Source organism: Kogia breviceps, chromosome 2, assembly GCF_026419965.1.
Source record: "Kogia breviceps isolate mKogBre1 chromosome 2, mKogBre1 haplotype 1, whole genome shotgun sequence".
In the NCBI taxonomy this organism is placed as follows: Eukaryota; Metazoa; Chordata; class Mammalia; order Artiodactyla; family Physeteridae; genus Kogia; species Kogia breviceps.
The window spans coordinates 115,505,001-115,521,122 of record NC_081311.1 but is presented as its reverse complement, the minus strand read 5'-3'; the positions used below and the strand labels follow the sequence as shown (position 1 = coordinate 115,521,122).

The window sequence follows — 16,122 nt, the reverse complement described above, 5'->3', positions numbered from 1 at the left end:
AATGGCTTTGTCCTTCCTCATATTTACTTAATACTTGACTGAGTTTTGAGCTCTCATTGGAACTCATTTTTCTCAGAAGTTTGAGGTAATGCTCCATTGTTTTCTACTTTTTGAACTTCCTGTTGAGAAGTCTGATTTCTATTTCTGATAACTTGCCTGTGACTCATTGTGTTCACTCTCCCAAAAGGTATTAGATTTTCTTTTTTACTCCTGTCTTCTGAAACTCCTGTCTTCTGAAATTCCATAATTGGATTTTTGTTCTTTTCTTATGCTGGGTATATATTTCCTTCACTACAAAGAATTTTCTTATATTTTTTCTTTGATTTTCACCCATGATTTTCTCAATACGTATGTTCTTCAACTTCTATTAGTCATTATTGAACCTTAGATTGACCTTATTTTGTTATCTCTTCTCCTATTTTCTTCTTTGTTTTTGTTTTTATTTTGCTTTCTATAAGATTTTCTCAACTTTATCTTCTAACTCTCTTCTATTGATTTTTTTCAGTTATGATATTTTTATTTGTAAGCACTCTTTCTTGTTCTTGAATTTCCTTTCTAATCACATCCTGTTTCTCCCATCATGAATGCAAAAGCTTGTTTTATCATTATGGCTATCATAGGATTTTTTTTTAAGTTTTCTTCTACTCTCCATGTTGTCTCAGTTTCCTCTAAGTTCCCCTTTTGTATTTGTTTGATTCATCATATTAACTTGATGTTAAAATTTTCCTCAAATATCTGATGGTGACTGTCTCTCCATTCATATTTGAGGTGAGACCTTGAAAGATGATTAGAATTTCAGAGACAAGGCTTGTTGACCTGTGACCTTTCTCATAGGAATCCATTTGTTTCATTGTGGCATCTCCACATGGCAGCGTTGCTAGGTCAGCCCAGTTAGTTTCCAGAGAAAGTTTCCTATAATGTCCTGGAAGGAAAATCTCCAGCTGTCTGGGAGCCAAATGGAGGAGGGGCGCTGGAGAAGCATCATTAATAAATAGACATCCTTTCATTTACTTTCCCTCACCCTTGCCTTTAGCCTTGCCTGGTCTCTGTGGTCCAGATCATCCAGTGAGGAAGCCTTTCTGCTGCTGAGGAGGGAGGTCAGGGGAGAAGGACAGTAGTTGCTTGGCTGCATGGGCTTGAGGAGGTTACCAGAGGGCTTGTGTTCACTTTCTATAGAATTGCTACCAGTTCTGTTTTCAGCTCTGCTCTGCAACTGCACCTCCAGAGGCATTTGGTGTGTCCAGTTCCTGAGCCTTCCGGAGTTTCTCTGGAGCAAATGAGCTGCTGTCTCTTTGCTAACACCACGTACACAAGCAGAATCACCTACACTTACAGAAGCATTCTGCCTCCTTCTCTCGGGTCCAACACCACTCATCCATCTCTTGAAATCCAGTTGACATTTCTTTTCTGTTGTCATCTTACTCAATTATTCTTGTTGTCCCTGAGAGTCCATGCCTTTTAAAAATTCCCATACCATTATTTCACTAGAGCTTCAAAAAGCAGAGGGATTTAAAATTGATGTTTACTCTTCCATGTTTTCCCCAGTCTGTTCTTCATAACGCATGCAGCATTTTTATTCAGACCCAATCTGATTAGAAATTTCTCAAATGGCTATAAACCTCTTACTTATATTATTAAGGGCAGAAAGTCCTCTCCCTGGTGATTTCTCGAGCCTCGCTTTTGACCTCCCCCTCCCTTACCTTCATTGCTATCCACACTCACTCAATGCTCTGGCCATATTTTGCTTTTACCCCTGAACCATGTTTCCTCACCAGGTCCTTTGCACATGCTGTTGTTCTTAACACAGTCCACCTCTCACATTCACACCTGGCTACCTTCTAATCATCATCGAGGTCTCAGCTGAAAGATCACCTTCTCTGGAGAGGCTTTCTTGACGTTAGCGCCCCTCTCCAGGCCTGGGTTCTCATAATCATAATACCTAATTCTCCCCTGACTAGAGCACCTACCCCATTGGGTGTTTCGTGAGGGCATCTTGGCTATTTGCCTGGCACACAATAGGCATTCCAATTTGGGTTGAATGGTGAATAAATGCTTTTTTCTCTGACCTTTTTCTTTTTTGGCGGTACGCGGGCCTCTCGCTGTTGTGGCTTCTCCCATTGCGGAGCACAGACTCCGAACGCGCAGGCTCAGCGGCCATGGCTCACGGGCCCAGTCGCTACGCGGCATGTGGAATCTTCCCGGACCGGGACACGAACCCACGTCCCCTGCCTCGGCAGGCGGACTCTCAACCACTGCGCCACCAAAGAATCCCTTCTCTGACCTTTTTCACTCAGTATTTTCACTAAGTATGTAAGTCTTTATTTACCTTCAAGCCTTGGTTATATTCTAGTAATAGCCCAGCACTTTACCCATCTCTTCCAAACTTAGAAATACTAGAAAGTATAGAAAACCTGAAGAAAGCGGAAGTGCTTGTACACTCACTTTGTACATTTAAAGGCTTTATTTCAAATGTAAAGTTAACAAAATTGTTTCTTAAAATATTAGTTTGGAATAAAGACAGTTTCTGTGGCTTAAAAATTAGACAGCGCAGAACCAGAACTTGAAGTGAATCAATACTTAATGCTGTAGCATTGAAAAAAAAAAGGGGGGGGGGGGTTGTGCTGGAAGTTGGATTTGTTGGTAATTTTGTTTTATTCAGGTTGTGGGTAGGAAAATGAAAAACGAAAAAATAAAAGACTGGATTTTTGATGCCCATCTGTTCATGCTTCAGAGACGTGGAAACTGATGTTTTAAATTTCCTGGTTTTACTTTTCTGGTTTATACAGCTTTAAGAAGGAAGAAGATGGAAACTCTCAGAAAAATGAAGGAATAAAAGGAAAGACAAGAAAAAGCATAAGGTAGAAAAAGCACCACAGGAAACAAATAATAGAAAGGGAGGAATATATTTGTTTGATTTATAACATTGAGTCTTTTTGTAATTAATGTGCCTCTGGGCAGAGAACAAATCTTTGATTAGTATACAAATGAAAATAAGGTAACATTAAAATGCCTGCCTTAAATGGATGGCTAAAGTGTAACTTGTGAGAGTTAACAAGAAAAACGCATCTTAAAAAAAGGCATGGGTCTCTGATTTATAAAGTAGCTTAACTATGAGAGGGCCAGTGGAGTCAGAGACTGGAGTTTTTAGAATGTTGATTATCTCTTTAGTAACCATGACAGCATAATGTTGACCTTCTCCATTATTATCAAAAATAAAAAATAATAGTATTTACTGAGCTCTTACTATGTGCCAAGCAACATGGAAAACATACCTCTGCAAGGCAGCATTATTATTAACTCCATTTTACAGATGGGGTAACTGATAATTAGAGAAAAAAACTCTTTCCCCAGGTTAGCTAATAAGTAGCAGAGCCCTGAATTTAAAACTATACAATATACCTAGAGCCCTGTTGACTCAGTGTGCCTTTTGGCCTCTCAATAGTTATAAGATAATCAGTAGATTTGATTAGAAGTTTGATCCCCCTGCTTCCATTAGAAGCCTAGGGGACTGGTCCCATTTTCATTGAACATATGAAGAAGCCCAGGTTTCAAAAGATTAAGTGACTTTATTCACAACCGAACAAATTTTTAAGAAAAATTCTTTCCTAAACTCAGTTCTCTATTCTTTTTATTTTTAGTTAAAAAAGGAACATTTTTGTTTCATGGTTCATATTTTCTCCTTTTTATCCCCCAAATTCTCTTATCGGTTTTGATGGTTAGCTCTCTCTTCTTGTACAATATTCTCTTATTGTCACTGTCTGTCAACATAGATATGGTACCTTCTACTCTATCATTTTCCTGATACCCTGTTCAGGAAATGTCACCCATCATGGTATTGATTCTTTCCCCTCTTTTCCACAACAGTATCCCGTTGTATTCATCATCTCAGGCTGCCATAACAAAATACCATTGACTGGGTGGTTTAAACAACAGGGATTTACCATTCTGGAGGCTGAAAGTCTGAGATCAGTGTGCTAGTATAGTCAGTTCTGAGGAGAGCTCTCTTCCTGACTTGCAGCTGGCTGCCTTCTGGCTGTGTCCTCACATGTGGCCGTGGGAGGGAAGGGGGAAGAAAGAGAGAGAGAGAGGAAGAGAGATCTCTTCCTCTTCCTGTAAGACCACAGTCCTATCGGATTATGGACCAATCCTTAGGACCTCATTTAACCCTACTTACCTCCTAAAGACCCTATCTCCAGACATAGTCACATTCAGGGTTAGGACTTCAACATATGAATTTTGAGGGAACACAATTCAGCCCATAGCACCCATAAAATGGTACCATGCTCTAAAGGATACTCTCCAATTGTAAACACTGCCTTAAGGGAATTCCTATTTTTGTTTGGAAAGAAGAAAGTGATCCTTTCTTCATTACCAGCACATTTTACTATCTTGCTTTCCACGTCGAAATAATGGCTTCCCCAAAAAATTGTGGAATAGGACATGTGATTAGAGATCATTTTTAGAGTTTCCTTCAGTGCTTTACTGATGCTGTAGAAGATATGGTATTCCCAGAGTAATGCGAACATTTACTTGCTAACACGGTAAATCCATACCGAACAGCTTGCTGGGTCTAGGTACACGTGAAACAGCCACCTCCTCTTGCTTGAAAGAAATTACTTCAGATTCACATTTGGGAACTTTTTTCATTTTTGTATACTATCGTTAAATTAAGCGGGGTGAATGAATAGAAGCTTTTACAACTTCACTTCTGAGTTATTAATGAAACAAATGATGAGCAAATTATTAAGTTTAAATGGAAAAGTTAGATAATTGTAGCAATGGAATCAGTAAATACAGTTTAGTTTAAAGGTAATATGGATAGCTTACAATTTCTGGGGGTAAGAGACCAAAATAAGTACATATGAAATGTCACTACATATGCTCTAAAATTTTTGTAAAAATAGACACAACCTCTTACTCATAGAAGGAGCTTAGATATTTGTTGAATGAATATTTGTTGACTGAGTCAAGACAGTGACTCATTTACAAACTAGGAAATCTGGTGTTACCCAAGATGGCCTTAGAAATAACTCCGTAAGTATGGATGTTACATAAAGAAGCAAGGAAATGGGAAGTTTACTTTGATTTACTCAGCTCATCTACACATCATTACAACTCTCTTTTAATCCTCTAAAGAAATTTGGAAAAACAGATATTATCCCATTTCATAGATCAGAAAACTGAGGTTCAGAGAAATTAAGTGATTTGAATAAATTCACAAATACTAGAAGTACCGTTGCAATACTGGGTACCAATACTACAGCCTGGGTTCTCCCCTCTTCAACATGCCCATTGCCTGAGTGGACTTACCTTAAGGGGCTTCACAGAGATTTCTCTCCACCTGTCCTCCCAAAAGAATCTCATAGGCTTACTGTGAAATTATCCCATTTGTGATTAGTTTCCTTGAATTACGGTATTGTGCTTTTGAAAAGTGGAACATATTGAGCATGGAAGATGATTAGTACATTGTGGGAATTTAAGACTAGTTTCCAACAAGGCCAGCAGGGAAGGACAGGGCATGATTCAAGGTAGATGCAAGGGGATGCATGATGATGAGCATGGCATGGTTGGGGCCCCTGGGCCACTGGGAAGGAGCATAAAACTCTTAGGGAATTAACAACCAGTCGGTGGAGAGCACTTACAGGGGAGGTAGGAAGATAAAGATTCACTGTGTGAAGTTTAACCTGCTACTTTGCTGACTGTGTTCAATTACTACAGTAAATCTTGTGTAAATTAGAGGGTTTTGTGGTGCTTAGCTCTTTTCAGGGGAGGAATGCAAATCATGAGAAGTGTGCATGCATCTGTTCACAAGGATGACTCTGGATTTGATAAACATGGACTGTGGCAACATGCAAGGTAGCTTTCCTAGTCTCATACATTGTTAAGGACCTTAAGTTTTCTGTATGGGAGGAGTATATCATCAAGGGATTTTATAAAATTGCATAAGACAAACTGCTCATACTAGTAGGCAGTTAAATTAGCAGTGTGTACAATCTAAAACACTTCGGAATTAAGAGAGATTGACATACACACCCTACTATATACAAAAGAGATAACTAATAAGGACCTACTGTATAGCACAGGGAACTCTACTCAATACTCTGTAATGGCCTTTATGGGAAAACGATCTAAAAAAAGAGTGGATATATGTATATGTATAACTGATTCACTGTGCTGTACACCTGAAACTAATACAACATTGTAAATCAACTATACGCCAATAAAAATTTTTTTAAAAAGAGAATGAGGAATTGAAACATAATTATTTAAGTTAAATAATACTAATTACATAAACTCTGTTGCCAGAAGAAGCCATGTATTGTAAATAAATGGTATAAATAAGGGATATGGAAAGTGTTAGATTTTCAGAAATGATTCTTAGAAATGCTGGTGGAAAGAAATATAAAAAACAGACTCATGGGAAAAGAAGCATGTTTTCCTTATGACAGTCATATATCCCAGCTATTTAAAGGACAGACATCAGAAAATGATGGACCTTAAACAGAAGAGGAAGCTGAAGCTTCTCTTTTTGGCAGCCTTCAAGAGAAGATGCTGTCTTGACTAAGTGTGTCATCCCTGGGACCATACATGGATAATGAGGCCAGTCTGATAACCATAAATATGCTTTCAGTTTCAGCATGCCTTTCTCAGGCTAACAAGTAGGATTTGCTTGTTAATTTTAACGGAGGCTAGTTTCTATGGATCCTGTTTTCCTATCTTGTCACAAAACAGATTCTCCGTAGTCAAAGCAAGACACCCTTGCACAGTACCCTCTCTCGGACTGCTGTCAATGTTGCATGTTGGCTTTGAAAATTTGCACCATGGGAGTTGAAATTTGGTTCAGTCACAAAACTTGAGCATTTAAATGACATGGCCTAGGGCTTCCCTGGTGGCGCAGTGGTTGGGAGTCCGCCTGCCGATGCAGGGGACGCGGGTTCGTGCCCCGGTCCGGGAGGATCCCACGTGCCGCGGAGCGGCTGGGCCCGTGAGCCATGGCCGCTGCGCCTGCGCGTCCGGAGCCTGTGCTCCGCAACGGGAGAGGCCCCCGTACCGCAAAAAAAAAAAAAAAAAAAAAAAAAAAAAAAGAAATAAATGACATGGCCTAAACAGCCGCAGTGTTGTTGGATGGCTGTTCCCCCAAAGCATTTGTGCTATGTGCATGTGGATGGTGATTGACTCATCTGTGATTCAAATTTGTTCAAATAATGTTCTGCCAGAGTTTCTTGTTGAAACAGCCTTCGTAGACATGTGCCATCTATTTTTTGAATATTAGCCCATAGCCATCTCCAGTAAAGAGGAGCAGCCATCCCTACAGCCAACCACCAAGCATAAGTCTGTCTTTCTGTTTAATGTTGTGGTCTTCAAACATCTAGTTTTAATTATGATAGACTTCCTTGTTTGTGATTCCTTTATTTAGTGAAGATAATGCGGCAAGAAGTATAGGGGGTGTATGCGTGCACATGAGAATGCTAGATTAAGATCTTTACTTTTATACTTTATAGGTTTATATAAATCTGCTTACCATATAAGTGATATATTGGATACATGTGGGCAACATGATTTTTTGATTATCTTTGATATTTGCTTATGTGGCTAAAATTCTAAAAATGTTAATTTTGTAATTAATTTCCAACACATTGTTTGGAAACAGTGAATAGTTTTTGTTATAAATCACCCAAGAACTTAGATCACTGCACTGCCTGGATGTGTCTTCCCAGTTGGTTTTGGAAAAATTATTTATCTTTCATTCCCATTTCCCTTCTCTTCAATTCTCAACATGATTTCTATCCCGGAATCCACAGAAATTGCTGTGATAAAATCGAATGATTTTTTTTTTTCTGCTGTCATCCATATTAGCCTTGAACTGTATTTTTTTTTATTATTTTTTTTTCTGTTACTTTTTTCACAGGTTTCCCTGATATCTTCAGACTTCCTTTTCTCTACTGATGTGTGGCCTTGGTGAATGGCCTTTGGGGCTGAGTTTCATCATTTGGAGAGGGAATGCATTTTCCCACTCCTCTGCCATCCCTACTATATAAAATATGCCATCACCTATCTGGTTCCCCATGCTTTTTGACTCAGGCTGTGCACCTCCTAGGGTCTAAAGTAGTATTTCCCAGGGTATCCTTTGTTGAATATTAATCCTTAAGGTGCCTCTTTGTGTGTATGCGTGTGTGTGGAGGGGGTGAGGGCTTTGGGAGATTGGTCCTTGTTTCATTAAGTGCTAAGTTTGAGAAACAATAAACACAATGTCTCTATCACACAATAGGTATTAAATAAATATTTATTGAACGAACAAAAGAATGAATGAATGAACATATTTACTGAACACACTAGCATGTGCTTTGGGAAGTTCTGCCATGAAGAAATGTTTAACTTTGTTTAACCCAGCATTTCCAAAACTTCATCTCTCACAAAACCTTCTCTAGGGCAATACCTACACGTTCTGTTTCGTGATAAACATAACACACCTTGTGAGACTTCAGCCTGAAGGGATGGCCGTACTGTTCTCCCTCCCCAACACCTGAGCTACATGTACACACTCTGAGCTTCCTCAGCCCCCTCTCTCCGTGCCGGCCCTACAGGGAGGCCAGTTTCCTTATTCAAGTTGCTAAGGCTCTCCTCCTTTCTCATTGGCTCATATTTGAAATAATCGTTGATGAATTATGCCCTCTCTCTGTCTCTTTAATCTTCCACTCATTTGCATCATTTTTTTTCACACGCTATCTTCCAGATCTGCTTTGAGAAGCATGACTTAATCATGTCCTGTGGACTCTTATCTTATTTATGAGATTCTATAGGTTGAACTTACCATATTAAGTACTTCTCATTGAAATCTCTCAAGAAGATGTTTGTAGGCAACGTATTCCACATGACATACATTTTAGCCACAGCATTCTCTTCAACACATGAATCAGTCTCAATGTCCTAAGCCGACATGACTTGCTTTATCTTATCACCTTCCTCCTGACTACCTCTGTTGGTCAGCTAAACATATGCTGGCTTCTCAACTTCAGCAGAAATCAGCTAAGGAGCTAGAGCATTTCCTTTGCTTACCATCAATCTTAGCAACGGTTTAAGGTCCACCCAAATCTGGTCTTTTCGGACTAATCCAAATAAGGCATTTGGCCATTCCTACAGGTCCAGCTCTACGTTTGTGTTTGGATGTGGGTGGTGCAGGGAAGCAATCAGATTTAGGTCTGGAAAGTACTTATTCCAGCTGTGTCTTTAAACATCCCTCAACATAGTACTGGGGTTTTGTGGCAATGCCTCTGGACCCACCCTGGGGGACAGAGGTGGGAAAGAAGGAGAGGCAGCAGAGGGAAGGTTCTACTTTTGTTTCAGAGATTGGCTATTGATTGGAAAAAAGTTGGGAGTGGGGTCCCAAGGCTGATAACAGATTGGAAATGACCGCAGTAACCAGAATCTTTCTAAGAGTGAAAACATGTTTGAATAGGGCTTCTGAGAGATTCGGAAACAGGAAGAACATTCTGTGAGTAAGGTGGGCAGTAGCATTTCTTTAAGAAAAATTGAGGGGATGGTTAAACGGCAAGCCTGCCATGTGCTCTAGAAGGCAGCTCACTGGTATACTTTCTTTTCTCTCCTTCACTCCTTACCTCTGTACCTTTCCTCTTCTCATTAGCACCTCCCCCAGAGTTGAAGCTGGGGAGGAGGAAGGAAGTGTTCGGTCATGTGCCTATTTGCATAGTTACTTCACGAAGTTCACACCAGGATAGTGCAAACATTCTGTCCGGTTCTATAAAAAAGCCAGTATCACCCCATCGGTAAGGTATTATTTGCTTTTTTAGCATAGAACCGTTTATTGCCAGCCTTCTCTTCACTGTACATTTCAAATAGCATCTGATTAAGAATGTTCTGGATGGGTTAATTAGTGTGGTGACTATTATTAAGCAAACTGCTTGTTAGTATATGTCTATTTGATCTTGGTATTGATGTGAAGTAATTGACCATAGAGCTACATTTAGAAAAGCTGGAATAAAGTTTTTTGATTTCTATTATGGCAATAAATTGTTTATATTAAACACGGCTATGAAAATATGGGTTTCAAGTCACACACAGAGAATCAGAATAGACTATGTGGGATGGTAGTTGAGGATCATTTTGTTTTGTTTTGTTTTGTTTTTTAGAAATAGTAATACATTTGTCCAGCTTGCTTCAAGATCAGCTCTGCTGAAACAAAGTAGTAAAAAATTATTACCGCTTACTACTATAGAATATATGAAAACTGAAGTAGTTTTAGCTTTCCTCACCTATAGGACATATTTCCTTTTAGATTTAGCTAATTGCCTAAATACTTCTTTGGGTAACAATCACTCTATATAAAAGACTATTAGAGAAAAATATGAGAAGATATTGTAAACAAGGAAAGCATAGCACGTAACCACCTTCTTTCAAGTACTGGATTATCATCTATATTATTTATTGGTATTTTGTCCAGTTCTATTATTAAGTTTCCCCAGCTATAGCATTTCCATAGGGAATTTATTCCATAAGCTAATAAATTACACCGTCAGGGAGTTTTTCTGGAAATTCAGCTTAAATTTTCCCATTCTTAATTTCATCTCATTACTCCTAGTCATACCCCCTTGTACCCAGCTAAATAATTATTCTCTTTCCTTGGAGACTCCTATTATGTACCCCTCTAGTTGTCACTTAACCAGGCTATTCATATTTAGCTCCTTTAATCTGTCCTCATAAATCAATTCTTCCATTGCCTTAATCATTATTATTGCTCTTCTTAGAACTCTCTAATTTTCAAACATATATAGTTATCAGGTGCCTCAGATGAAATCAGCATTTGCACAGTATTCTGCTTCCACAGACTTGGTCTCTCCCTTTCCTGTACATCACGTTCCATAACCAAGCAGCATCAGTTAGTTTGCCGGTCCAATCAGCCCAGACTCATCTTGTCAAACTCCAGGAAATCTACATAGTCTTTTCCATGTGTCCTACTGCTTTCAGGTTTATTTTATTTTGTCAATTTCATAATATTAATAAGCTGAGTTTTGGGTTTCTGTCCATATTGATATTCTGCATCTTCCCATGTCCTTATTCTCCACCACCTATCTAGTCAGTCATCTGCAACCTGGGTTAAGGTGGGATTCTGTTCATCCTTGAGAACATTTAGGAAATGTATTGCAAAAAAGCAGGCCTAGCTCCTTGCCCACAGCTAGATTCCTTGTCAGTGACCAGTTCCCGTTGCTTACAACCCTTTAGCCAATCTCCCGTCTCTTTTAATTTGCAATTTTGCTCACATGCGGGCCAATATAAAGGGATTTTATGAGCAAGATGAGTCAAGATATTGTTTTCTAAAATGAAGATATGTTGTTTCAATGCCCATTGATTTGTGTGTGTGTGTGTGTGTGTGTGTGTGTGTGTGTGTGTGTGTGTGTGAATCCTTCGTGCACCAAGTTTGTAATTCTGTTAAAATCCTTTTTAAGCTTGCCTGGCGTTCTTTATCTGACATAAACAAATAGGTTACTTCGCTGCGTTATTGTTGTTTTCCACATATGTACAGATGTTCCTTCTCTTACCATTTGTTCCATTTGTTTAGGAGAAGTTGAGGATATTGTCATAGTCATGTTTTTTCTTTTAGTGGTGATCGATGGGAACTTTCCTATTGATTTTTAGTTCCTTAGAATCTCCTCAGTATTTTGAATTTATTTCAGGAAGAAAGTTGGTTACCTCCCTTCATTATTTTGGACCTGTGAGATCTGAAACTCTAATCTGTATATGCCCAAGTTTCTTTCCATTTTTTAAAAAATAAACTCTCTAATTTTTTATTAGAGCAGTTCTAATAAAACTGAGATTGTGACCACTGAGTTTTTAAAGATCTGTAGATGAGAAGAAGAATTTTTAGTACAGCATTCATTATAATTCAATAAATTTCCTTATCCTAATAATCTAAAGAGAAATATTAAATTCAATGTTAGTTTTTTAAATTGGAGTATAATGGATTTACAATGTTGTGTTAGTTTCAGGTGTACAGCAAAGTGACTCAGTTTATTTATTTCATATATATATATTCTTTTTCAGATCCTTTTCCCTTCTTTTTCCATTTTAAATCAAGAATTAATGTATTATTTTATAAGGGCATGCCAAGGAGGTTAGCCCCATTCTTTGTGTTTTATCTGTCCATATGCAATATCTACTTCATCCACTTATGACAGGGCACGGGTGTGGGGGGAGGTGGCTTATATATTCAGGTGATTTTTCTTAAAAGGCCTCACGAAACAAGCACAGATTCCCCCACATCAAGCTTTTTGCTTCTAGAATGTACATAGCATACTACAGCTAGACTGGATTTCCAGTTCGCAGCAGAACCCGCACTGTTCCTTAGCCTTGCTTACCTTCCCGTTGGTTCGGAATTACCGATCGCCCATCCCCCTCTACACGGCGACCTCTGATCCCTCAGGTCACTTCTTGATCACCATCTCTCCTCACCTCGCTTGAAATAGATGGCCTGGTCCAAGGCTTTGGGTACGCACTGGATTCCGCACCTGCCACCTGAAACGGTTCTTTTCAGTTCCGTCTCTCTCTTCTTCCCTCTCAGCTTTGTAAGGAAGCTCGGTGTGTGTTCTCTTGAATAAGTCCCTACTTCCCCCGCAGCAAGCATCCTGCCATTATCACACCTTACGTTGTTTTTCTACTTCCATTTTATAAGACTTTTCTGTTTCCTCAGGACCCTGCTCCCTTCCCTAGCAAGCATCCCCAAGCGAGCACCCCTGTGGACATGCACCCCATTAAAGAAAACTTGACCTTGCCTTCCCTCTCTTCTCTGTGTCCCCCTCTCTCCCTAACTAGTGTCTGGTTTCTCTCTGCCCTCACCCCACACGAACCGCCCTGGGAGTAGCCAGTGATCTACCATATAAGGAGGCCAAAATCACCCTGTTGTTTCTGCTGCTGTAACACCTCTGCAGTGTTTCACACCCTTTTTTTTTTTTTTTAACAGTTTTAAGAGCTCTTGGTTCTTTTTCCTACCCATGCTTTAGGAGCTCTTAATTTACCTCAATAGTGTATTATTACTATCAGATTCCCTTTCAGCTCTTCCAAATGTTCCTCATTGCTTTCCTTGGTTCTGTAGTTCTTCTTCCTCACCTACCTCTTAAATGCATTTACTCTCCATTTCTTCACATACTCCACAATCCAGGTAAGGGGCCGAGTCTCTGCATGGGCCTCAGGGCCTCTGAGAACACCCTTGTTGTCTGGCCCCAGACTGCCTCTCTAGACCTCAGATCCCGGGACTCAGACTCCTTGGCTTGCATCTTATTCCCTGAAGAGTTCATGCTCTTTCACACCATTTTCCTTTGATCACACTGTTCCCTCCGTTCAAAACTTCCCCCTCTCTGCCTTTCAGAATCAGTCAACTAAAACCCTCTTTAAGCCTTTACTTATCCCCAAGTCAGAATTAATCTCTAGTTCTCAGTTTTAAAAGTTAGAATGTCCGTTCTTGATATACTGTGTTCCGCCACAGGTTCCTTTGTTGTTCTCAAGTCTGTCTCCCACTCTGTCTACTGGTTTGCTCCCTAGTACTTGGTGAATTCCTTGGTTGCATTTTATGTGTTTGCTTCTATCGATAAGTAGCAGATATCGAACTCTATGACAAAGCATTATGGGAAGAAAGGGGTGAGATGGTAATGAAAAAAATATTAAAAGATACTTCAAGAAATATTAGCAAGGGACCAAGCTATATGATCCTTATAAAACCTTAGACCAGGGCTTCCCTGGTGGCACAGTGGTTGAGAGTCCGCCTGCCGATGCAGGGGACACGGGTTCGTGCCCCGGTCCGGGAAGATCCCACGTGCCGCGGAGCGGCTGGGACCATGAGCCATGGCCGCTGAGCCTGCGCTTCCGGAGCCTGCGCTCCGCAACGGGAGAGGCCACAGCAGTGAGAGGCCCGCATACAAAAACAAAACAAAACAAAAAAACCTTCGACCACTTGGGAGCCAGTAAGAAGATGAAGTCCAACAGATGTGGTTTTGGATTAGCTGCTGACCTAATAGTTGGGCTTCCCTGGTGGCACAGTGGTTAAGAATCTGCCTACCAATGCAAGGGACACGGGTTCGAGCCCTGGCCCGGGAAGATCCCACATGCCGCAGAGCAACTAAGCCCGTGTGCCACTACTGAGCCTGCGCTCTAGAGCCCGCAAGCCACAACTGCTGAGCCCACATGCCACAACTACTGAAGCCTGTGCACCTGCTCCACAACAAGAGAAGCCATGACAATGAGAAGCCTGCACACCGCAACGAACAGTAGCCCCCACTCGCTGCAACTAGAGAAAGCCCATGCACAGCAACGAAGACCCAACACAGCCAAAAATAAAAATAAATAAATAAATTTATTTTTTTTTTTAAAAAGAAATTTTAGCAACGTCAACTTAATAAAAATGTGTACAAGTGTCCAGGAATACAGAACAGTCACGTGAGCAGAAATACCCAGTGTTAATTCAGAAAGTTTCAAGCATTTTTGAAGGTTAATGAGCAAAAGTATGTTTTGAAAATAAGCACTGGGCCATGTCATGACTGGAAAACATAGAACTCCAGAAAGACAAGTAAAGCAAGAACGCTAAACCATCACTCTACCCTGATTTTTTATGGTATGTGCAGTGCAGATTTTTATAGCCACAGAAACTCTTTGGAAACCAAAGACAATCTGGTCTAATTTCAAACTTTTGAACTTTCTCTTGGTGACTACTGCTTTTTGCGCTCTTCCTAGAATTTTTGTTATATCTTTAGTATTTTTTTTCTTCTCAGTTTTTATACATCATCATCATGTTCTTACAGAAAGGTAAAGAGCAAATTTTAAATAGTATTTTCACTAAACATATACTGCATTTTCTTTTTGTAACAGATTCATGCCCAAGCACAAAGCAGCGCATTTACAGAAGATACTCAACCTTAAAGGAAATGGCGGTGTTGCTCCATCCATGGCCCTTCCTTTCCAACAGGAGCAGAGAGGTTCTGAGAATTTATTGAAGAATTTTGATTCAGAGTCTGGATCCTGTGATGCTGCACAACAAGAAAACCTGGGTGGCTCAGTAAGGCAGGAGTCATACTTGAAAACGTTCAGCTCATCAGATAATTCAAGCACTCATCATGGGGAACATAAACAAAATCCGTGTAACATTTTGGCTGGAGCTGATGATCAACAAAGACCATTGCATATTGTCTGGCCTCACAGGTGGTAAGTGTAAGACATACCAATTTAGTAAGTTGTCGGACTGGTAATAGAAAATATATTCTGATGATCGACTTAGTAATTTGTTGTCCCTATAGCTTTAGAAAAAGATCATTTTAATGTGGCAGTGCTACCGGTGTGGTGCCAGGGTGGCACTACTCAGTGTCTTTATATTCATGGTTGTGTACTTAGATTAAATTTGAATCACAGTTAATTATTTGCAGTGATTTGCTCAACTAACAACAGCAGCTCGGCGCTTCCAGGAAACCGAATCTCATTTAAGAAGTTTCAAAGTGTAAGAATAGGATTTCATATTTTTTAATATATACCATTATCACCACACTATTTTATAGCTACACATTGCTAACAGAGTATTACCATTAAAACAAAAACAATTTCTATTATTTACTACTTTGACCAGTTTCAACTGGGTGCCTTTATTTCACTTGTCATAATATATGTCAGTACATTTGAAACTGTTTCCCTTCTCCCAAATGCCTCTGTATTGTGCTAAGGAAAATGCTTTCCAGTAGAACCTTTTCTAAACAGAGAAGAATCAACTGCAGCATGTAATCGCACCAAATATAAACTCAATAAACTTAACCCTGGCTCCTATAAATTAGGATTTAAAGAGGTAAAATGTCCTCATAATCTTCTGGTATTAGGCATAAACATTTTAATCTAGTTTTTATTCCTTCCAGTTAGTTTAATCTGCATGTGGCCTGATTAGAGTTCACTTCCCCCACAGATTATGGTCTCTTTATTGCAGAGATGCTGGGCTGATCATTAGGTCCTATTTTCTGAGAGCAACTGTTTACAGGTGAAGTAATAAGCACACCACACCGGCCGGGCAAAGCGCCTTTGCTGAGGATTTGACGTCCAGCACATTAAAACTCCAGAAGCTCTCCCAGTTGATCTGCAGCA

At 39.8% G+C, this 16,122-nt stretch overlaps 1 protein-coding gene across 17 annotated transcripts in view; it reads left to right on the top strand.

Annotated features, from left to right (window-relative positions):
• The window catches only part of GTDC1 (glycosyltransferase like domain containing 1), a 425,639-nt gene that overhangs the window by 308,006 nt on the left and 101,511 nt on the right, over window positions 1-16,122 (top strand). For 15 of the 17 annotated variants that reach the window (XM_067025953.1, XM_067025952.1, XM_067025961.1 and 12 more), the window contains one exon: window positions 14,872-15,204. The exons of the other annotated variants lie outside the window; for them this stretch is intronic. In XM_067025953.1, the coding sequence (XP_066882054.1) occupies window positions 14,872-15,204 (333 nt within the window). The remainder of the gene's footprint in view (window positions 1-14,871; window positions 15,205-16,122) is intronic. 17 annotated transcript variants of the gene reach the window in all.